The sequence below is a fragment of the Macaca mulatta genome, chromosome 17 (assembly GCF_049350105.2).
Source record: "Macaca mulatta isolate MMU2019108-1 chromosome 17, T2T-MMU8v2.0, whole genome shotgun sequence".
In the NCBI taxonomy this organism is placed as follows: Eukaryota; Metazoa; Chordata; class Mammalia; order Primates; family Cercopithecidae; genus Macaca; species Macaca mulatta.
The window spans coordinates 12,255,191-12,279,740 of record NC_133422.1 but is presented as its reverse complement, the minus strand read 5'-3'; the positions used below and the strand labels follow the sequence as shown (position 1 = coordinate 12,279,740).

The following is a 24,550-nucleotide window of genomic DNA, read 5'->3' as shown; positions in this document are numbered from 1 at the left end:
GAGTTAGGCAGTCTGAGTTCCACCTCCATTTGTGTCCATCCTCTCTTCCGTTTGTTTATTGAATGCCTTCACCTGTACTCTGAATTGCATCTCTTTCCTTCTCAGGAAATTTTATGCATTGTCAGTTATTCCTTCTTTCTGTAACTTCAACCTCGCCTTCTTTCCTGAGTCTGACCCATCAACAGTTAAACATGATCAAGTCTTCCAATCTGACAGAGCTCATTTATAGCCAAACTTCTTTCTAAAGAGCAGTCTACATTCATTGTCTTTTTCTCCCTCACCTCTGATAATATTGAACCCACTCCATTTTAGGTTCTGTCCCTATCATTCCTCTAAATTGATTTTTAAGGTCTCTAGAATATTCCTCTGTGTATTCATGGGCATTATTCACTACTCATCTTATTTGACTACTCAGCAAACATGTAATTTTTGATCAGTTTTTCCTTAAAATACTTTACTTGACTTCCTTGACATATGATTTTTGTTCAGATCTCTGTGGCTATTTCTGTCTCCTTTGCTGCCTCCTTCTCCTCTTGGTTCTTGAATTTTAGAATTCTTCAAATTTCAGTTCTAGACAATCTTCTATTCTTACTCATAGCTTTCCCTGTGTGGTCTCATCGTTTCTCATGTGGACATAGTAGTCTCCCCACTTTTTTTTGCCACCCTACAATTTTATCCACAGAGCAGCTAGAGTAGTCTATAAGTTCTTTTTAAAATACATAAATAATATCATTCACTGCTTAAACGCAACATAATCTAGTCCTTGGCGGCTTCTCTGACCTTCTTATACCAGTCTTCATTTACTACAGTCCATCTATATCGGCTTCTTTGAACTGTTCTTCAGACATGATAAGCTTGTCCTTGCTAAAAGCTCTAGCTGTTATTTCTCCTTGGAATGCTATTCTTGTCTACTCTTCCTATGCCTAGCATTTTCTTAATGTTCAGGTCTCACCTGAGATGTCACTTTCACCGTAGTACTTGTAGTTGACGTTGCTACTGATCTGTTGACAGTATTCCTGAAATAGAATATAGGATCAATGTGGACATGTTTATTTTGTTCACAGCTGTGTCCACAAAATCTAAACCAGTGCCTATAGTACTGTAGGAGTTCATTAAATAGTTGGCTGATTGATTTTTGTACCTACTGGTTCTGTTAACAATCTTAACCCCCAAATGTATTTTCTTCTTAACCTTCTCCTCTGAACTCCAGTCTGTATATTTAACTGTCTATCTGACATTTCCACTTTTAAGCTTAAAAAGCCTGCTCCAGTTGAACCTGTGATCTCTAAATCTGGGACTCCAGGATTTCCTGCCCACGGTGAATGGATTTACGTTCATCTATTTCTGTAAGCTAGACAGTTGAGAGTCTTCTTCAATGCCTTCTTTCCCCCTCATGTTCAATCCATCAAATAGATTCTATGGACTTTGCCACCTGAATATCTCTTGGATCTCTTCCTACATTTTTAACTACCATCATTCGATGGATTTTCACACAGTGAGTGTATCTAGATAATTAATACCCAGGTCAGGAAATATTACTAGCACCTTAGAAGCTCCTTGTCGCCTCTCTCTGTCAGAGTGATCTTTTCAAGGGAAAATGTGATCATATTTAACGCCTTTCAGGTGCTTCCCATTGCTCTTAGAATAAAGACCAGAAATCATAATGTGATGTTTAAGATCCTGGATTATGTGACTGTTTTTCCTATCCAACTTCATGTTTTTTTAGCTACTCTTCTCACTTTCTGTATTCCAGCCCTGATGGCCACCTCTCAATTCCTTGAATGTGCTATGCTGTGCCTCTTGCTAAAAAGTATGTGCACATACCCCTCCCATTCTTGTCCTTCAGATTTGAGTTTTCTTGGACATAGCAAGCTTGATGAGGTCTCAAATGTTCTCATGTACTTTATTCATTTGTATATGATTATTTCCCTTCATTATTTTTAAGCTACATGAGTCAGGTATTATACCTGTTTTGCTCACTGTTGCATGGTCATCAGTTAGCATGGTGGCTGGAAAAGATTGGTATTCAGTATTCATATAATAAGTGAATATGAGTAGTTTGGGTTTGTTATGGGATGAATTATCCACCCCCACCCCCCACTACCACACACAGACACCCAGCTCATATACTGAAGATTAAAATTCTAACTGTAGAACCTAGAATGTAACTATATTTGGAGATAGGGCCTTTAAAAAGGTAATGAAGATAAAATGAAGTCATATGAGTGGACTTCAATCCCATATGAGTGGTTTCCATTAAGAAGAGGTGATTAGGAAGCAGACACACAGTAAGGTAAGACCATGTGAAGACACTGGAGGAAGATGGCCATCTACAAGCCAAAGAGATCTACAGGCTTTAGAAGAAACCAACACTGCTGACACCTTGATCTTGGACTTCTAGAAGTGTGAGAAAATAAATTTCTGTTCTTTAAACTGTCCAATCTGTGATACTTTGCTATGGAAGCCCTAGTAACTAATACGGATTTTGGTATTGGAAAGTGGGGTGCTGGTGTAATTAATACCTAAAAATGTGGAAGAGGCTTTAGAACTAGATAATGGGTAGAGGCCAGAAGTATTTGTTAGAAAAAGCATAGACTGCCTTGAGGAGATTGTTGGTAGAAATATGGATGTTGAAGGTGATTCTAGTGAAGCTTAGAAAAGAGAGCTGTAGAGAAAGCTTCTGTCATCTTAGAGGTACACATATGTCACCTTGAATAAATATTAGTAGAAATATGAATGTTAAAGGTGTTTCTGGTAGGATCTCAAACAAATGAGGAATATATTGTTGGAAACTGAGGGAAGGACAATGCTTATTGTAATGTGGCAAATAACCTAGCCAAATTGTGTTTTGTGGAAAGTGGATGAACTCATAAGTGATGACTTGAATGTTTAGCTGAGATTTCTAAGCAATGCATTAAAGATGTGGCGTGGTTTCTCCTTGCTGCTTAAAGTAAAATGCAAGAGGAGAGAGAGAAATTTAAGAAGGAATTATTAAGCCAAAATGAACCAGAACCTGAAGATTTGGAAAATTCTCAGTCTATCCATATTAAAAAATTTAGCATATTCTGGAGATAACATCAAAGTTGTTGCAAGACAACCATTTCCTAAAGCAGTTAGGGGTGTGTGACTTGTGGATCCAATCAGCCATCTTGGCAGCAACTAACTAGCAGAAACCAGGATAGAGATGGGTTATACCATTGGAAATGCTGCTGACTGGTAGTGAAGGGAACAGAGGGATAAAAATGAAGGAAGTCTGTTGGATTTCTGGGATTCTATAAAATGGGTCAGTAGAGCTATCTAGCTGTGAACGTGTGTTCAACGTGTTTTCTTCAAGAAAAGGGAAGAATGACCCTGAAGATGATTGAGAAGTCAAAGAGGCTACTGTTGCTACCACAAGACCAGAGGGCTCAGGCCTGAGGAGTCAAGGTGGGCTACTTAGGGCTGAGGGAGGTGGGCTACCACACTGGTGGGCTCAGAAAACAGGGCTGCCACCCCTGTCAGCTGGGAAAATGGAGAATGAAGCTGAAGAAGATTATTCTTGACCCTTAAAATCTAATGGGATTTGCCTTGATACGTTTCAGACCTGCTTGGGACCCATCACCCCTTCTTTCTGATTTATTTGGAATAGGAATGTTTATTGTATGCCTATCCCACCAGTGGTGTATTTTGGAAGCAAATAACTTGTCTAGTTTCACAGGTTCATGCTGGAGAAGAATTTTGCCTAAGGATGAAACCTTGAGTACGCCTGTACCTGATCTAAATGAGATTTAGATGAGATTTGGGCTTAGAGTTGATACTGAAATGTACCCAAAAAGTCAAGACTTTTGGGACTGATGGGACTGATGAGAAGGACATGAATTTTGAAGGGCCAGATGGCAGAATGTTAGGGGTTGAATTGTATGCTCTCCAAATTTATAAGTTAAAGTCATAACTCCTAGTACCTAGAATGCGAGCATATTTGGAGATGGAGCCTTTAAAAAGGTAATTAAGATAAAATGACGTTATACATATGGGCCCTAATCCAATATGCATAGTCTCTTTATAAGAAGAGGTTAGGACACAAACACAAAGGGAAGATCATGTGAAGACATTGGAGAAGGCCATCTACAAACTGAGGAGGGAGGTCTGAGAAGAGACAAACCCTGTGGACTTCTTAATCTTGGACATCTAGCCTTCAGAAGTGTGGGAAAATAAATTTCTATTGTTTAAGCCACTTAGTCTTTGGTACTTTGTCATGGGAACCCTAGCAAATAAATAATGTAGCTCTTAACACTGGTTAGTTGAGAGGCACTTAGGAGACATTTCCTTCTTTTCTGCAGTTCCTTTGTGTGTAAAGTTAGGGCATTTGCCTTAATCAGTGGTTCTTTTAAATTTCAGGTCCTAATTCATCTGCTGTATGTTCTTTCCAAAAATTTTTGGACTTTTACATATCCCTGGAAGTCCATCAGAGGACCCCAGGTTCAGAATTCTTAGACAAGACTCTTTCTTACATATTTTTTAAGAGAGTCTTTCTTTCACCCAGGCTGCCAGGCTAGAGTGCAGTGGTGCAGTCATAGTACACTGTAACCTTGAGCTCCTGGGCTCAAGCAGTCCTCCCAGCTAATTTTTAAATTTTTTTAGAGATAGGATCTCACTGTGTTTCCCAGGCTGGTCTCAAACTCCTGGGCTCAGGTGATCCTCCTGCCTTGGTCTCCCAAAGTGCTGGGATTACAGGTATGAGCCACTGTAGGTGGCCATGATTGCGTTCTAAGGAAGTTTTACCTTGGTTTTGTAGCTTATGATCTATTAATATAATTTGACTATTTGAAGTGAAAAAGTTGATTGTGTGAATTAATGATGGAAATAACTTGTTTGTCGTTTATACTGCTTAAAAATTTAGCTTTTTAAATTTTACGGAATTGTTATCTAGACTTGCATTGAACATTTATTGCACCGCTTTTACATGCTAGTGATGGAAATATAAAAGTAAATAAGGTAAGCCTTCTACTCTTGAATATATAGCTTGATGAAGCGAATAGATAGCTTGATGAAGATGGTGGGAACCCGATGGCTCTTACATAGAATATGGATTAGTACTAGTCTTGCTTTGTGGGATTAACAATTTTGAATGCAGGGACTGTGTTTTTATGTTCTTAGGGTCTGGCTCAGTATTAAGCACCTAAAAAAAAGCTTGATTTGTGTTTGAATACTCCCAGAAATTATTTCTGCTGGCACCTTTAAGAAGCAACACTGAGATGTTATAGTATTATACTTTAATTAAATTGTACTGTGTTCCATAGCTGTTTTGAGGCACTAATTAGTGCAATATAAATGCCTTTTTTTTTTTTTTTTTTTGAGACAGTCTCTCTCTGTCACCTAGGCTAGACTGCAATGGCATGATCTCAGCTCACTGCAACCTCCACCTCCTGGGTTCAAGCGATTCTCCTGCCTCAGCCTCCGAAGTAGCTGGGATTACAGGCGCGTGCCACCATACCCGGCTAATATTTGTATTTTTAGTAGAGACGGGGTTTAGTAGAGCCAGGCTGGTATTGAACTTACGACCTCAGGTGATCTGCCTACCTCAGCCTCCCAAAGTGCTTGGATTACAGGTGTGAGAGACCATGCCTGTCCAAATATAAATGCTTTTAATGACTTCCAGTATTCAAAGCTTTCTGAAAATGGAATGTGTTTCATCAAGAAGTATATAGTAAGTTGCTTGACAGTGGTGTTCATGGAACAATGGAGTTCTGTAGTTTCAGACTGCTCCTTAGAAGTATCTCAGGGATTGTTGTAAAGGGCAGAGGGAGACAGAAACCACTAATTTAGTACAACACAGAGTTTGAAATTGCAGAATTCAAAGTTGCAGTTTTGACTGCAGCTTGATCAACTCATGTAATTTTCTGAAACTTTTCCTCATAATTAAATGATTAAGTCTTTTTAATCTACAGTGTAGGGTTATTGGATGGATTAAGCAACATGAATATTTTAGAGTTTCTGCTGAAATAGTTCTTATTTTAGTCTTGGAATTCTGTGATTTTTGTTTGCCTTTTGATGATTTTACCTCTTTTGATAATACACTGAAGATGAGCAGAGAAGGAAACAACCCATTTTTATAGTAGTTAGAAATGCTGTAATAGGCTGGACTCAGACTGTAATCCCAGCACTTTGGGAAGTTGAGGAGGGCGGATCACTTGAGGCCGGGTGTTCGAGACCAGCCTGGCCAACATGATGAAACCCCGTCTCTACCAAAAATGCAAATAAAAAATAAAAAGTTACCCTGCTGTGGTGGTGCATGCCTGTAATCCCAGCTACTTGGAAGGCTGAGGTAGGAGAATTCCTTGATCCAGGAGGGCAGAGGTTGCAGTGAGCTGAGATTGAGCCACTGTACTCCAGCCTGGGAGACAGGGCAAGACTCTGTTTCAAAAAACAAACAAAAATGCTGTAGTAGGTCTAGAAGGATAGAGTTTGATTTTTTTCATTATCTAATTTATCAAATATATATTCCTTATTAGCATTGATGGATTAGTCTGGAATTGCTCAAAACAATTTATGATGATGCAAATGCCTTTTTATCGTGAGTAATGGCAAAGTTTTCTCACCTATATTGCAAAGTCTGTTGGTATGATCTAATTACATTGATATTTCCTTTTGTTTTTGAGATGGAGTCTCGCTCTGTCACCCAGGCTGGAGTGCAGTAGAGCGATCTTGACTCACTGCAAGCTCCGCCTCCCAGGTTCATGCCATTCTCCTGCCTCAGCCTCCCGAGTAGTCCAGCTAATTTTTTGCATTTTTAGTAGAGACGGGGTTTCACTGTGTTAACCCGGATGGTCTCGAGCTCCTGACCTTGTGATCCACCTGCCTTGGCCTTCCAAAGTACTGGGATTAGAGGCATGAGCCACCACGCCCAGCCGATATTTTCATTTTTTTACTGGCAAATTTGGTATGATTAATTTCACACAGCAGTGTATTGGGCAGCCCACACAAACCCATTTCTTTAAAAGAAAAAAAAAGGTTTTCATTTTGTTTTAATGTCAAGTTAATGTGGCAAGTCTTTTTCTCCTATCTCTTCGTTTTCGTGGAGACATTTTCCCCCTTGTTTCTCATAAGTAACATTATGTGTAATGTTCATGTGACGGTGTGATATCAGCCTACCTGTAGTTACGTGAAACCGTTACTTGATTGCATCCTGGGCTCCTGTGAAATGACTCATTCAGAATGGGAGCATCATTTTGAGAGGATATCAGTTTTCTATTTTTACAATAGTTAGAAAAGTGGGCCAGGTGCAGTGTCTCACACCTGTAAGCCCAGCACTTTAGGAGACCGAGGTCAGCAGATCACTTGAGGTCAGGAGTTCAAGACCAGCCTGGGCAAAATGCTGAAACCTCATCTCTATTAAAAATAGAAAATTAGCTGGGTGTGGTGATGCATGCCTGTAATCCCAGCTACTGGGAGGCTGAGGCAGAAGAACTGCTAGAACCCAGGAGTTGGAGGTTGCAGTGAGCCGAGATCATGCTGCTTAACTCTAGCCTGGGCAACAGAGTGAGACTCCATCTCAAAAAAAATAGAAAAAAAAAAGTGATAGAGTTGTCCTAAGACTCAGTAGACAGAGAGGAAGAGGGCACAGTTTGGAAGGCACAAGAGGCAGTTTATAATATTTTAAGATACTGTTACCACATTTTTTATTTTTAAGAATAATAGTTTTTTTTTTTTTTTTTTTTGAGATGGAGTCTCGCTCTGTCACCCAGGCTGGAGTGCAGTGGCGTGATCTCGGCTCACGGCAACCTCCACCTCCCAGGTCCAAGCAATTCTCCTGCCTCAGCCTCCCAAGTAGCTGGGATTACAGGTGCCTACGACCACACCCAGCTAATTTTGTGTATTTTTAGTAGAGACAGGGTTTCACCATGTTGGTCAGGCTGGTCTCGAACTTCTGACCTCAGATGATCCACCCGCCTCGGCCTCCCAAAGTGCTGGGATTACAGGCGTGAGCCACTGCGCCCGGCCTTTTTTGTTGTTGTTGTTGTTGTGATACACAGTCTCTGTCACCCAGGCTAGAGTTCAGTGGTGTGATCACAGCTCACTGCAGCCTTGAACTCCTGGGTTCAAGCAGTCCTCCTATTACAACCTTTTGAGTGGCTAGGACTACAGGCACGTGCCACCCTGCCTGGTTTTTTTTTGTTTGTTTTTAAATTTTTTGTAGAGACAGGATCTCTACAGGCTAGTCTTGAACTCCTGCCCTCAAGTGATCCTCCCTAAGTGCTGGGATTATGGGCATGAGCCACTGCACCTGGTGACGTATTCTGAATGTTTAATTGTATTGTTCTTTCTGACTTTTTATTTTCTACTTTTAAACTGAAGTAGAAGTTATTTAGAAACAATTTACTTATAGAGAAAGAATTTTATTTGTAGACAGGATAGATAGCATTCAGTAGAGAAAGGAAATGAGAAGCAGCCCGTCAGTAGTTAAATAATTGTTCAAGCAAGACGTGGATAAATTGCTATGGTATGACATTGATGTGGAATTTCTAAGAAATGTGTTTGGTCACGTGAATTGTTTTGGGACCTAGGTAGACCTGCTAAAGGCACAGAGCGCATAGTAGATCTCCAGGGCTGAAGCTCAGGTGGGCATCATACCCAAGGCAGCAAGCAGTGAAAAGAGCCACAGTAGAACCCGACTAAAAGTCTCAGAAAACACCAAAGGTTATGCTTGGGAAAAAAGTTCAGTCAGCAAATACTAGACAAGGGCATGGTAAACTGGTAGACCGAGTCAGGAGCCAAGAACTAAAATGGAACTGAGTAAGGTTAAGTGTAGAAGAATGATTCTAGAGCATTGCCATGAATGGTGTTGGGATGTTTGAGGCTTGTTTAGTGGCTGTTTGCTGTATGGTTTCTTGGTGAGAGATGGACTGATTTAAAGGTACAGAATTGGACTATAAGCTTCCTGCCTGCCTTCCCAGCCCTGAACAAGGGCTTTATCTGGATTGTCCTTGGTCATGATAGGGAGTGGGACAGGAAGAAGTAAGCTTGGGTAAATTTCTATAGTTTACTCTGACTCTTTATGCCCAGGTTGTCTGTGCTTAGCCAAGGTACGGAGCAGAGATTGGAGTCCGTGCAGGTCAAGAACAGTGTGAAGAACATGATAGATGTAAGTTGGAAATGAGAGTTCATGAGATTGACTTTGAATAGACCCAGAAGATGACTTCCAGCATTTGGCAGTCATGAGAACATTGTATAGAAAAAAAATGAGGCTTCCTCGCTGCACTGACTTTCCTGGTGTATATAGGAATGCTTTTTTTTTTTCCCTTAAGTTTTTAAGGTGTATCTTGAGCCTTGGGACAACGTATGCAGTTAATGTAAAGAAGTACTTAGTGTAGTAGGGAAGTAACAAGTGGAATCCGTAGTTACCAGGGATAGAATGGTGTTTTCTGGTTTCAGAAATATGAACCAGTAGTGAGGAGAAGAAGAAGTAAAATTCTGTTGTCTGCGTGAATGTGTAGCTGTGTACTTTTCACTGTTCAGTTTATGGATTGGTAGTCAGTGAGTGAAAAGTAGAGGGCCAGGTTCAAGGAAGGCTTCCTATAGGAGTTGGTGCCTAAGCCTAGTTTAAATCAGACTTAGCAAGAAGGAGAGAATATGAGAAAAGGGCCTGTAGGCAGTGGCAGCTGAATAATCAAAGGTTTAGAAGCAAGAAACAGTAATGTATTTATTCATACAACAATATTTCTTTTTTAATTTTAATTTTAATTTTTTTTTTTTTTGAGGCAGAGTCTCACTCTGTCACCCAGTCTGGAGTGCAATGGCACAATCTCTGCTCAGTGCAACCTCCACCTCCTGGGTTCAAACAATTCTTGTGCCTCAGCCTCCTGAGTAGCTGGGACTATAGGTGTGCGCCCCCCCCGCTCAGCTAAATTTTTTGTAGAATTGGGGTTTCACCATGTTGCCCAGGCTGCCTCGAACTCCTGGGCTCAAGCGATCCACCTGCCTCAGCCTCCAAAAGTGCTGAGATTACAGGGGTGAGCCACCATGCCCAGCCAAAAGATAAATTTTTTTAAAATTCCAGTCCATTACAGTCTGATACTTTGGTAATGTGTAATAAAGAAATGATTACTAGGTCCGGGTGTGGTGGCTCACACCTGTAATCCAAGCACTTTGGGAGGCCGAGGTGGGTGGATCACTTGAGGTTAGGAGTTTAAGACCAGTCTGGCCAACATGGCAAAATGCCATCTCTACTAAAAATGCAAAAATTAGCTGGCCATGGTGGTTCACACCTGTAATCCCCCCTACTCAGCTGAGGCATGAGAATCGCTTGAACCCAGGAGGCGGAGATTGCAGTGAGCCAAGATCGCACCACTGCACTCCAGCCTAGGCAATAGAATGAGATTCTGTCTTGAATGAATGAATGAATGAAGTGAATTACAAAAAATTTTAAAATACAAACCAAATATTTTGTTAAATTCAACAGACCATAATTACTGTGTCAGCTACATACAGTCGCTCACGCCTGTAATCCCAACACTTTGGTAGGAATTACAGGGACCGGGAGTTTGAGACCAGCTTGGTCAACATAATGAAACCCCATCTCTACCAAAAAATATAAAAATTAGCTAAGTATGGTGGCTCATGCCTATATCCTAGCTACTCAGGAGGCTGAGATGGGAGAGTCACTTAAACCCAGGAGGTGGAGGTTAAAATGAGCTGAGATCACGCCACTGCTCTGCAGCCTGGGTGACAGAGAGAGACTCTCTCAAAGAAAAAAAAAATTACTGTGTCAAATTTCTATACCCTTTTTTTTTTTTTTTTTTTTGGTTATTCTCAATTTCTGTACTTGTGGATCAGTAGCAAACTTCATGGACTGGCATCAGTATAGATGACACTTGAATAGCACTGTTTGGTGTGGAGCATACTACAGTAGTGAGAGGAAACATCTGTGAACATTGTATCAGTTGGGAGGCCATGGAACATTTTGTCATGTTTGTTGAATAACTTGTGCAGCCTGAGGCAGCCTGTCAGGGCAGTGGTGTGGCAAAGCCATAATATTTGTGTGGGGCTCATTCTACTGAGGCACATCTGCCCATCTGATAGTGTAGTCTCCTCCATTTCTCCTCCAGCACTCTGCTCTTTGGAAGGCACTGCAGGGTGGCCGTGACTTTGGTCAGGTGTAGCTTATGTTTGGCCATCTCTTGGTTGATCCAGTTTATTTGTCTTAGTTTCAGTGATGGCCAGAGGGTTTGGAGTGGAGCATCTCTCAGGGTGATGTGACCTCTGTTGTTGCCTGGATTTCCAGATCATGTGACAGAGAATCAGCTGGATCATTTCAGCTGTCCAGGTTATCGGTTAGAAGAAACTGAAAACTTGGGAGCAAGGAGACCTCTCTGATGTAAAGAAAGACGAGTAGACTGGTTTATCCCGTCTGTACAGTTAGTACATGAGACTACCCTGGTCCTTTTAGAGCCAGAGTTCTTTGGGGTTTTTGTTTGTTTTCCCCCATTAAAAAGCACTAGCATTTATTAGGGAAAGATGGGGTTCTCCTCAACTCGTGTTTTCCCTCTCTCTATTGTGGAAACTGAATCTCACTCTGAAAGTGAATACATCCATTTGAGAGGGATGGCAGGTTACCAAGAGTGTCATTTAGTGAAACCCCTCTTTTTCTTGACCAAAAGAGACTTGTTTTCTTTGAGAAGCAGGAGTTCACTTTAATTTGTATGAACACCTCACATCACTCCCATATAAGCCTACCTACCGTAATATGAGCTGGACTGTCAAGTCTTGGGCAAGAATGGTGACAAGGTGCTATCAGGTCAGAACCCATATTAGAGTAGCTGAAAGATTCAGGAGTTCTTACTTTGAACTTTTGCGTGTAGAATCATTACAAGATGTCTAGAGTGAGAGGAAAGCTGGAGCTGTAGGTGGGGAACATGTCAGAGGTGGAGCTGAGCAGGAAGTGGGACCAGTGCCTGCTGGATGTGGTAGATAGGTACTGGTTTTGGATTAGGGATTGTTTTCTCACCTTCTTTAAAAGAAGAATATGGCCTTTGGTTCTGGCATGGGATTAGGAATGGTTTATTCCAACTGTCAGCGTGATTTCCAGGTTCCATATATTCTGCATGGAAAACATGTCAAAGGACAGGAGCAGTGACCACCTGACAACATCCCAGTGGGAGGAAAAGAGAAATCATGTTTATTCCTCAGGAATACTGAAGTACCCTGGAGTAAGCTGTCATTCTTCTGTAACAATGTTATTAGTAATGCTTTAAACTCCAGCACACTCTTTATGTATTTGAAACCAAGTCTGTTTCTTGTTTCGTATTTTCTCTCTGGAAATTGTAAGGAGGTGGTCTTAAATACATTAAGCAAAAATAGGGAAAAAAAATGCAGTTAAAATTTGATGGCCTATCAGCTAGCTGACCCAATTCTTGGCAATCAACAAGTGTCTTTGATTGTTTTTTCACCAGCGCTAAGTCATCAGATATGTCAGAAGGGGTAAAAAAACATAGGTAGCTTGGTTGCATATGCCTTTTTTTCAGAAGTAATATTTAAATTATGTAATAGTTGGTGTGGTGGCCCAGTCCGCCAGCTAGCACATTGCCCTTCCTGGCTGCCTCATTCAAAATTTTGGGCAGGCTGCAGTTCCCACAGGTAACCAGCCACATGAAGGCAACTGTGGGGAATCAGTGGTGAGTAGTCACAGCCTCGGAATCAAAAGGCACCGGCAGGGCAGGGTGGCTCATGCCTGTAATCCCAGCATTTTGGGAGGCTGAGGCAGGCGGATCATTTGAAGTCAGGAGTTAAGACCAGCCTGACCAACATGAAGAAACCCCATCTCTACTGAAAATACAAAAATTACTCGGGCATGGTAGCAGACACCCAGTAGCAGTAATCCCAGCTACTCAGGAGACTGAGGCAGGAGAATCGCTTGAACCCAGGAGGTGGAGGTTGCAATGAGCTGGGATCATGCCACTGCACTCCAGCCTGGGCAACAGAGCGAGACTCCATCTAAAAAAAAAAAACAAGGCACCGGGCATTTGCCTGATGAGGTGCCAGTGCCACTGCCACTGGTATCATATCTCCTGCCAGGTACCAGGCCAGCTCTGGCAGAGGAGACATCAAAGAACTGGATTCAGTAATCTGGACTGGCTAGTGCTATATCTGTTACTTTGCAGACCCATTTGAGTTGCCCCGCATCTGGGTGGCAAAGGTAAGAAATGCACAGCCTAGTCCTTGGGAGTATCTAGAAGAATCCAAAGGCATTGTCCAGAAGGTACAACTTTGGGGGCTGGGAGTAGGGGTTGACTGCATGGCTACTAACCAGTCAAAATAGAGGCTGGTTACTATGCTAGAGAAGGGACCTATGGGCCCTTTAGTGTTCCCGTCCTTAGCCTGTTGATGGGTTAGTAAGGATCCTAGAGAATATGCTGGGCTACAGGATTAGGCAGTGGCTCAGGACACTATTTGCCAAATGGTAAGAATTTCAGTATTTTAACAAACTTTGAGGCCGTAAGAGTATACTGGCTGAATGTTAGCCCTTTGAAGTCTGAGACTCATGGATTCTTGAGTATCCATGGCAGCTTGTGCATAAGAAAGCTGTGCAGTTTATTCAGTTTTTTTCTGGGATAGGTAGAGTCCCAGAGAGACTATGAGACAAGAATGCCTAATGTGAGGTGCAATTCGCTGGAACTAGTTGGAAGCTAGAATTTACACCCTCCACCTTTCCTGGATACAGGGAATAGAGTGTGACCTCTCACTTGTACATGTCTGCCAGTTTTAGGGAGAAGTCTACAAACTTGTGCGGGGGAGGTGGGAGCAAAGGGACTTTGTTGAGGTTTTGGCCAGCCAGATTATTGATAGAACATACGTCTTGGAGAATACAGCTAGGGCAGGATATTCTGCTTGGGAAAGTTATGGAAAAATGCAGAAGAAATGTTCAAGCCAATGTCTTTAGAGAACCTGGGAAACCAATTTCATTCGTTGATATCAAGGACTAGGAGCCTGGGAGTCCTGAAAGAGCATAAGAGAACAATCACAGAGGAAGGAAGGTCCAAAACCATTGTAGCAAATAGTACAAAGAACCTCTGGTGTCTTTTTCAGCCACTTGATGCTTAGGTGTATTGGATCTGTTTAAAGGTACCGGCCTCGAGCAGATACTGATTAATATAGAGATAGTAGTGACAGAGTCTTTATGTGGTTAAAATTTATGTAGAAAGTTAATAATATAGAAAATGAGACAAATACTGTACCTGGAACTCTAATTTGTATCCTTAGGAAACGAGAAGGTATCATCGGTAATTATTCTAATGCTAGAACTGAAGGGGAAGGAGAATGTTTTGGATACCAAGCAGTAAAAAATTGAGCAGGGTAAGTTTGAGTCCATTAGAGAGCAAATCGGCTAATTGGGGTGGGAGAGGTTACACACATTGCTAAGTATTGCCAAACAGCAACAAAGATAGTATAGTGAATAGAAAACTGCAATCGCAACCAAGATACTAGGATCAGCCTGGTGCCGTGGCTCACACCTACAATCCCAGTACTTTGGGAGGCTGAGGCATAAAGATCACTTGAGCCCAGGAGTTTTGAGACCAGCCTGAGCAACATAGTGAGACCTCATCTCTACTAAAAAATTAGCTGGGCATGGTAGCACATGCCTTTAGTGCCAGCTACTTGGGAGGCTGAGGAGGGAGGATCCCTTGAGCCTTGTAGGTCGAGGCTGCATTGAGCTGTGATCATGCCTGGGCGACAGAGCAAGACCCTGCCTCTAAAAAAGGAAAAAAAAAGTAAAAAATTAGTATAACTGTTCTCGGGATGCTACAGTTTTGTGACCTTTTACAAGTTGCTGTCCCAGTCCATGACTCATACTGCATATAAAGATAGTACTTTTTTTGCTTTCTCCTGTGAATACTGTGAATGAGGTGCTATTTATGGATATTCTAGATTCTGTCAAAAATAGTAAACATCTGATTGGTTTCTATTTGATGGTATTTAACATGCTAAAAAAAAATGAGTGTTGGGGCTAAAAGGGATTTACAAGATATCTCCTTCAAATCTCACATTTTATTTTTTATTTTTTATTTTTCGAGACTGAGTCTCGCTCTGTTGCCCAGGTTGGAGTGGAGTGACACGATCTCGGCTCACTGCAACCTCCGCCTCCCAGGTTCAAGAGATTCTCATGCCTCATCTACCTGAGTAGCTGGGATTACAGGCATACACCACCCAGATAATTTTTTTTTTGGTATTTTTAGTAGACAAGGTGTTTCACCATGTTAGCAGGCTGTTCTCAAAACTCCTGGCCTCAAGTGATCCGCCAACCTCAGCCTCCCAAAGTGCTGGGATTAAAGGTGTGAGCCACCACTCCTGGCCAAATCTCGTATTTTATAGATGAGGAAAGCAAAATCCAAAGAGATAAAATAACTTACCACTTACAGTCAGTAGAAGGACTAGCATCCAGGACACCTGCCTTTTAGTCATTTCTTTGCTCTACCAGAAATCTAAGTAGTATAGTGAGTAACATTCGCTTGCGGTATTTAATAGTTCATCAATAAGTCTGAATCCTTGTCAGTTGCCACTCTGGCTACCCAGAAAATTTCAGGCAGTTAATATGCCTAAGGCAGTTACATGAAGGTTGATTTCCTTCTTATACACTAAAAATAGTGTGAAACATGATTGAAAATACACTGTTTTAGTCTCTTGATTTTGTATCCACTTTCAACATTTTAATATGAAACCTTGACAGAGACTTTGCTGTAATTTTGGTCTTGAGGGGCAGGGGGACTTATCCAACTCACAGTACCCAGCAGTCTGAGTTCTTCAGATAGGCATAAAGAAATAAGAAGTTATATAATTTTTGTTGAATGAGTATGGTGATGTTGGCTAATGATAAAAGCCTAAGAAAAACTGTTTCTGTACCAATTTAAACCATGAATGTACTGTAAATAGGAATTTTTGTTGTTGTTTTTTTTTTTTTGCTTTTACACCACTGAAAGTCAACACTTAATTCTTGGACATGTGCAACATAATGATGCACAAATAGATAAAGGCATGAGAACTGAATCAAAGAACTCAAGCCTGAAGGACAGCCAGAAAATGGGTGTGAGCTATCTCTTAAAAAAAAAAAGAAAGAAAGAAAAAAGAAACAGGCCAGGTGCGGTGGCTTAAACCTGTAATCCCAGCACTTTGGGAGGCTGAGGCGGGTGGATCACCTGAGGTCAGGAGTTCGAGAGCAGCCTGGCCAACATGGTGAAACCCCATCTCTACTAAAAATACAAAAAATTAGCCGGGCGTGGTGGCAGTCACCTGTAATCCCAGCTACCTAGGTGGGTGAGGAGGATAATTGCTTGAACCTGGGAGGCGGAGGCTACGGTGAGCTGAGTTCGTACCACAGCACTCAAGCCTGGGTGACAGAGTGAGTGAGACTCTGTCTAAAATTAAAAAAAAAAAAAAAAAAAGCTACAAAACGTTCACACATTTTGTTGTTTTCTATGTCCCTGTATAAATGATTAGCTCAAAAGTTAATCTGCCATTTTAAATATACAAAATTTTAAATGTGTACTTTTGAGACCATGTAGTTTTGGAAGCTTTTTGAGAGCATGATACTTATTTCTTACTCTCATGTTTGAAAAGGTTTAGAAATGTGGTTGCAAAATTTGTTTTAAAACAACAACTGTGACTGTTTTACATGTGTCCAGCATGTTGAGAACTCAAAAAGTAGTAAATCGGGCTATCTTAATAGTGCGCCTGTTACTAATGGAATTTACTAAAAAGTAAGTTTGCCATATGAAAGGGTATTAATATCCTTTTCAAGCATAACATACAAATGAATTTTCATCTTAAATATATTAACTTCTGATAAAACAGATGCTAGGCCTAAAGATATTTGCTACATAGGAAAAATGATTTTTTAAAAATTTGTCTTGGGCGCCTGTAGTCCCAGCTGCTCGGGAGGCTGAGGCAGCGGAATGGCGTGAACTCGGGAGGCGGAGCTTGCAGTGAGCCGAGATTGCACCACTGCACTCCAGCCTGGGCGACAAAGTGAGACTCTGTCTCAAAAAAACAAAACAAAACAAAAAAAACTTGGTGTTTTGAGATGTGTAAAAAATAATGTATTTTAAAAGTCCTAAATCCTAAGTTTGTAAGAGTGATGCACATGTGAAATTATGCACAGATGTCATCTATCTCATTTCAGGCTTAGGACAAGAAGCAAAATTAAACAAGTTAACGTAATAAAACATTTTTCTTTTCCGATAGTTTTCAGAAAGTCATTTGTTGCTTTTCAAGTTGTCAGAGTTAGACCTTTGTGGGGAGTATATGAAAAGACTTTTCTTACAAAGTAAATCTTTTTTCTATGTATGCAGATTCCATAAGAACTCGCCAGTGCAATTAGGAAGAGCTTCTGGTGAATAAATATACTTTTTTCGGCCAGGTGCGGTGGCTCACGCCTGTAATCCCAGCACTTTGGGACACCGAGGCAGGTGGACCACGAAGTTAGGAGATTGAGACCATCCTGGCCAACATGGTGAAATCCTGTCCCTACTAAAATACAAAAAATTACCCAGGCGTGGTGGCATGTGCCTGTAGTCCCAGCTACTTGGGAGGCTGAGGCAGGGGAATTGCTTGAACCTGGGAGGCAGAGGTTGCAGTGACCTGAGATCGCCCCACTGCACTCCAGCCTGGTGACAGAGAAAGACTCTGTCTCAAAAAAAACAAAACAAAACGTACATATATATATAGTTTTTCAGTTTTTCTTATTATAAAAACTGTTGATTATTGGCATAACTATTTTGTAGCCTAGAGTTCTTTTGGTGTGGCCAGCCCATCAAAAGGCATTATTTGTAATTTAAAATTACTAGAATTTATTCTACATCCACAGAAATTATTTTCCCTTTTTGTGTTTCATTTACTTAGTATAACAGGAGCATGATGAGTCAAAGTAATAATGGTAATGCTGGAATCTGTGAACCTTTGTAATTTATCATGAGCATGTAATATAGTTTTATAATGTATGTAAAATGTGTATGGTAAGTGTGATGAAAAACATTGCAATAACCATGTAAGAAGAGTCTTTTGAGACCTCCTCCCAGATAGCAAAAAATTACCACCCTGCCCCTTTTCTCTTCAGAATCTCAGAACTATGAATTTTCTTTGGGTTCTGTTTTGTTTTTTTCTTTTCAGGTTCAGAGCCACTGTATAAATCTGTCTTAAACCTTGGAGGCATTAGTAGGTCTCAAGGCTCCTGAAAAAAGGTTTTTTTTGCTTTAATCTGGGTGAAAAATGAGGATTTACTCTAATTACAAAACTAACCATTACATTTCCACCCATTTGTATAAGTCAGGGATCCCTAACCCCTGGAACTTCGACCTGACCTGTTGGGAACTGGGCTGCACAGCAGGAGGTGAGCGGTGGGCAAGTGAGCATTACTGCCTGAGCTCAGCCTCCTCTCAGATCAGCAGTGGCGTTAGATTCTTATAGGAGCACGAACTCTATTGTGAACTGTGGATGTGAGGGATCTAGGTTGCTGCACTCCTTATGAGAATCTAACTAATGCCTGATCATCTGAGGTGGAACAGTTTCATCCCCGAAACCACCCCAAAAAATGTTGGGGACTGCTTGTGTAAGTCACCAAATACTCAGATAAAAACAATAGCTTCGGCCAGGCGCAGTGGCTCATGCCTGTAATCCTAGTGCTTTGGGAGGCTGGGGCGGGTGGATCACCTAAGGTCAGGAGTTCAAGACGAGCCTGGTCAACATGGTGAAACCCCATCTCTACTTACCGTACAAAAATTAGCCGGGCATGGTGACAGGTACCTGTAATCCCAGATACTTGGGAGGCTGAGGCAGAAGAATCGCTTGAACCCGGGAGATGGAGGTTGCAGTGAGCCAAGATTGCACCACTGTACTCCAGCCTGGGTGATGAGAGTGAAACTCCATCTCAAAAAGTAAATAAATAAATACATAAAAAACAATAGCTTCCCCTGCCCACCTAGTGGGTAAAATTATTCATTCAACAGCACCTGCTATGTCACAGGTGCTGTCCTATGTACTAGTAGGCAGACAACTTCACAAGTGGAAGAAGAAAAGTAAATCATATGAATGTTAGAAGGTGATAAGGAGAAAAAGCAGGAGAAGGAGGAGAAAAGAGTGTTTTGCCCAGAGTAAGATTATGTGTGTAGGGGAGGGGGATGGAGGGGAACTGGTTGCAGTGTTAAACAAGGTAGGGGTCAATATGGGCTTTACCTGGGAAGGTGACATTTGAGCACCTTAGTTGTCCTAATTTTGGTTTAAACAATTATTAAGAGAATTATTGCACAGCATAAAATGTAAGCCTGATTTTTTTAGTGTTTATTATATGATAACATAAAATTATATTTAGCTGTACATTTTTCTTAGCAGTAGGTATTTGTGAAGCAATGTTGTCAATGTATTGTGTTATTTCTTAGCATTGGAAATGAACTGCAAGTTTTTTTTTTTTTTAATCAGGAGGGGAATTGACCAAATCTTGGTGATTAAACTAGATTTGTAATATTAGAGGATGAACATTTTGATAGAATTGGAGTTAATGTTAGAATATTGAACCAATTTACCTTGTTAATCATAGTTTATTTGCACACAGCAGTGTGATCTTGTCAAGGGGAAATAAAAAGTTTTTTTCTATATTTGAAGCACTCACATTGAAGTAATGAGAAGGTGTTAGAAGATTTGGAAATTAGTTCCTTTGAGGAATTTAACTTTCAGGGAAATTATGTTTTTATAATCTATATTCTTAAAATATATGCCGCTCGATCTCCATACATTTTTTTTAAAATTTGGCTAAGAATAAATATAATGAGGTCAGTTTATTTAAGGTTAAGGTAGATGTTAACTTGGAGGACTTAGCAGTTGCTATTGTTATTACTGGCAATAATAAACTTTAAAGCACTATTATCTTAAAGTAAAAACAGCGTACATGACAGAAACAGAAAAATTCAACACATCACACTATAGTTCAAATTGGAATTATTCCAATTCATAGCTGATGAGAATGTAATGAAGTCATCAAATAAAAAACTCACCAAATAAACTTTTTTAGAATCTGAGAGTTAACAATTACTGTTAAGCCTTATTAGCTAAGACTGAATTTGCACACAGGGTGTTTCTGTTACAGAGTAAGTTTTGTTTGTTTGTTTGTTTGTTTGTTTTGAGACAGAGTCTTGCTCTGTCACCCAGGCTGGAGTGCAGTGGCGCAATCTCAGCTCACTGCAACCTCCCAGGTTCAAGAGATTCTCCTGCCTCAGCCTCCTGAGTAGCTGAGATTGTAGGTGTGCACCACCACGAGTTTATGTTTGTTAATCAAAGTTTATACTCAATATATAAGTGGATTTATTATTCTAAAGTGGAGCTTAAATATTGAGAAAACTTTAAACACATTGATTTGTATATTTTCTTTTTTTGCCTAATTTCTTTATTGAAGAAAATATTTGGAGTGCATTTATTTATTTTTTCTATTACAAAAGTAGCTTATTTACCACACATAATCACAAAGAAACCAACCCCTAAAATTTACCACTATTAACATTTTGCATATTCCTGTCTTTCTAAAACATGTATATGCATATATGTTTAAATATATAAACAAACACATATACACACCTTTATTAAAATTGTGGGATGATAATTTACAATTTAAATATATAATTTTATTTTATTTTTATTTCAACTTATAGTTTAGTTACAGGGAGTACATGTGCAGATTGAGTTCATGGGAATATTGTGTGATGCTGAGGTTAGGAGTATGGATTCCATCACCCAGGTAGTGAGCATTGTACTCACTACCCATCCTTATCCCTCCACTCTCTAGTAGTCCGCAGTATCTCTTGTTTCCATATTTATATCTATGTGTGCCCAATGTTTAGCTCCCATTTGTAAGTGAGAACATGCAGTATTTGGTTTTCTCTTCCTGCATTAATTTGTTTAGGATTATGGCCTCCAGCTCCATCCATGTTGCTGCAAAGGACATAATCTCATTCTTTTTATGGCTGCCTAGTATTCCATGTTGTATATATACCACATTTTCTGAATCCAACCTAACGTAGCTGTATAGTATAATGGTACAGAACATAACATTTGCAATCAGAGAAATTTGGGTTTAAGCCTTTGGTTCAATATATTTATTAATTATGCAAGCTAGGCAAGTTTGTCAGCCTTTATTTCTTTATTAAATGGGGATGATGATAGTACACCTCTTATTAGTCGGGCGTGGTGGCACACACCTGTAATCCTAGCTACTTGGGAGGCTGAGGCAGGAGAACCACTTGAACCTGGAAGGTGGAGGTTTCAATGAGCCAAGATTGCACTATTGTACTCCAGCCTGGGCAACAGGAGCGAAACTCTGTCAAAAAAAAAAAAATTTAGTTAATATAGTAAGCATAATTATTCAGAAAAATAAAGAGCTTGTAAAAATGTTCACAACATAGTGAAATAAAAATAACAAATGATTCATATTTCCTGTATGCCTGTGATGGGAAAGATATTTGTTATATATAAAATCTCACCTAATCCTATGATAACCTCTTTCTTTTTTTCTTTCTTTTTCTTTTTTTTTAATTTTTGAGACAGAGTCTCACTCTGTTGCCCAGGCTGGAGGAGTGCAGTGGCGCGATCTTGGCTCACTGCAAACTTTGCCTCCCGGGTTCAGGTGATTCTCCTGTCTCAGCCTCCCAAGTAGCTGGGATTACAGGCGCATGCCACCACACCTGGCCTGAATATTTTCTCTTTTACTTTTTTTAAATTTTATTTTTCCTTTAAAAAAGAAAAAAAAAAAGACAGGGTCTCACTCTGGCTGGAGTGCAGTGGTGGGATCACGGCTCATTGCAGCCTCAACCTCCCCGGGCTCAGGTGATCCTTCTACCTCTGCCTCCCGAATAGCTGAGACCACAGGCACATGCCACCGTGCCCAGATAATTTTTATTTTTTTTTTGGTAGAGATGGGGTTTCACTATGTTGCCCAGGCTGGTCTCAAACTTCTGGGCTCAAGCAATCCTCTTGCCTCAGCATCCTGAGTAACTGGGACAACAGGCATGTATCACCACACTGGCTGTAGTCTCTGGCTGATTTTTAAAATTGTTTTAGTGATGGGATCCCACCATGTTACCTAGGCTGGTCTAGAAATCCTGGCCTCGTGTGATCCTTCTTCCTCAGCCTACTGAGTAGCTGGGATTATGAGTGTGGGCCTCTGGAGGTGCCTGGTTTCTTTAATTTCTTGCTTTATTTATTTATTTATTTTTTTAGACAGAGTATCACTATGTTGCCCAGGCTGGAGTGTAGTGGTGCAATCTAGGCTCACTGCAACCTCCACCTCCTGGGTTCAAGTGATTCTCCCGCCTCAGCTTCTTGAGTAGCTGGGAGTACAGGGGTGTGCCACCATGCCTGGCTAATATTTAGTAGAGACGGGGTTTCACCATTTTGGCCACGCTGGTCTCAAACTCCTGACCTCAAATAATCTGTCCACCTTGGCCTCGCAGAGTGCGGGGATAACAGGTGTGAGCCACCACACATGGCCTTTTCAACATAGTTTGTAGTCTTTAGAGTAGAGTCTTTTTTTTGAGGTGGTCTTGCTCTGTCATCCAGGCTGGAGTGCAGTGGTGCAATCTTGGTTCACTGCAACCACTGCCTTCCAGGCTCAAGTGATCCTCCCGCTTCAGCCTCCTGAGTAGCTGGGACTATAGGTGTGCATCATGATGCCTGGGTGGTTTTTTGTAAAGACAGGGTTTTGCCATGTTGCCCAGGCTGGTCTCCAACTCCTGTACTCAAATCGATCCACCCACCCCGGCCTCCCAAAATGTCAGCATTATAGGCGTGAGCCACTGTGCCCAGCCCAGACTTTAATTCTTGTACTACTTTTTTTTCTTTTTTTGAGATGGAGTGTCAGTCTGTCACCAGGCTGGAGTGATCTTGGCTCACTGCAACCTCCGCCTGCCAGGTTTGAGAGATTGTCTTGCCTCAGCCTCCCAAGTAGCTAGGACTACAGGCACGTGCCACCACACCCAGCTACATTTTTGTATTTTTAGTAGAGATGGGGTTTCACCATGTTGGCCAGGATGGTCTGGATCTCTTGACCTCAGGTGATCCGCCCACCTCGGCCTCCCACAGTGCTGGGATTACAGGCGTGAGCCACCATGCCTGGCCAAGTCTTGTACTTCTTTTATTAAATTTGTTCCTAAGAATTTTATTCTTTTTGATGATATTGTAAGTAGAATGTTCTTAATTTTTAGACTGTTAATTGCTAATGTATAGCAATACAATTGATTTTTATATGTTGATCTCATATCTTGAGATTTACTAGATTTTTTTTTTTATTTACTTATTTTATTTATGTATTTTTTTGAGATGGAATCTTGCTCTGTCGCCCAGGCTGGAGTGCAGTGGCACAATCTCAGCTCACTGCAACCTCTGTCTTCCGAGTTCAAACAATTCTCCTGCCTCAGCCTCCTAAGCATCTGGAATTACAGGTGCAAGCTACCACGCCCAGCTAATTTTTGTATTTTTAGTAGAGATGGGATTTCACCATATTGGCCAGGCTGGTCTCAAACTCCTGACCTCAGGTGACCCACCTGCCTCGGCCTCCCAAAGTGCTGGGATTACAGGCGTGAGCCACCACACCTGGCCCAGTTTATTATTTTTAATAGTTTTTAATTACATTCCTATGAATTTTCTATGTATTAAGATCCTGTTATCTGCAAATAGGCATGTTTTACTTCTTTCTTTCCAATTTGTATTTTAGAATTTTTTTTCTTGCCTATCGCCCCTGGTGTAATGTTGAATAGAAATGGTGGAGTGTATATTCTTGTCTTTTTTCTGATCTTCAGGGTGAAATATTTAGCCTTTCACCGTTAAGTATGATGAATGTGGGGTTTCTGTACATGTTTTATATCAGATTGAGGAGGTTTGTTTCTGTTCCTAGTTTATTTTAGTTTTGGGTTTTTTTTTTTTTTGAGATGACATCTCTGTTACCCAGGCTGGAGTGCAGTGGCATAATCTCAGTTTACCGCAACCTCTGCCTCCCAGGCTCAAGCAACACTTCCACTTTAGCCTCCTGAGTGGCTCGGAGTACAGGCCCACACCACCATACTCAGCTAACTTTTTAATATTTTTGTAGAGGCAAGGTCTCACTATATTGCCCAGACTGGTCTTGAACTCTTAGGCTCGATGGATCCTCCTACCTTGGCCTCCCAAAGTGCTGGGATTACAGGTGTGAGCCACCACGCCCAGCTCTTAGTTTTCTTCCTGTTTCTAGTTTGCTAAGGGTTTCTGTCATGACAGAATGTTAGATTTTGCCCATGTTTTTTCCTGCATCTTTTGAGATGATGATTGATGATGTGGTTTTTATCCTTTGTTCTACAGATATGGTTTATTACATTAATTGAATTTTGGATGTTAAACTAACCTTGCTTTCCCGAGATAACATAACATTTGGTCATGGAGTGTAATCATTTTTTTATGTAGCTAGATTTAGTCTGCTATTTTTTGAGGTTTTTGCATTCATATTCATAGGAAATATTGGTTTGTATTTTTCTGTTTTTGTGTGATGTTTTTGGTTTTGATATCAAAGTGA

At 40.8% G+C, this 24,550-nt stretch overlaps 2 protein-coding genes and 1 long non-coding RNA gene across 19 annotated transcripts in view; 2 read left to right on the top strand and 1 right to left on the bottom strand.

Annotated features, from left to right (window-relative positions):
• N4BP2L2 (NEDD4 binding protein 2 like 2) overlaps nt 1-24,550 on the top strand; it is a 96,236-nt gene that overhangs the window by 31,403 nt on the left and 40,283 nt on the right. The gene's annotated exons all lie outside the window — the stretch shown is intronic.
• Nucleotides 1,500-16,100, bottom strand: LOC144336259 (uncharacterized). The gene is made up of 3 exons (XR_013407881.1): nt 15,168-16,100; nt 10,125-10,224; nt 1,500-4,599 (listed from the first exon to the last, which is right to left on the bottom strand). It is a non-coding gene; the product is annotated as an uncharacterized LOC144336259 (long non-coding RNA).
• LOC144336254 (MICOS complex subunit MIC10-like) lies at nt 11,763-12,340 on the top strand. Its single transcript, XM_077974201.1, has 2 exons — nt 11,763-11,956; nt 11,998-12,340. The coding sequence occupies exons 1-2, from the start codon at nt 11,892-11,894 to the stop codon at nt 12,110-12,112; spliced, it is 180 nt and encodes a 59-aa protein (XP_077830327.1). The 5' UTR covers nt 11,763-11,891; the 3' UTR covers nt 12,113-12,340.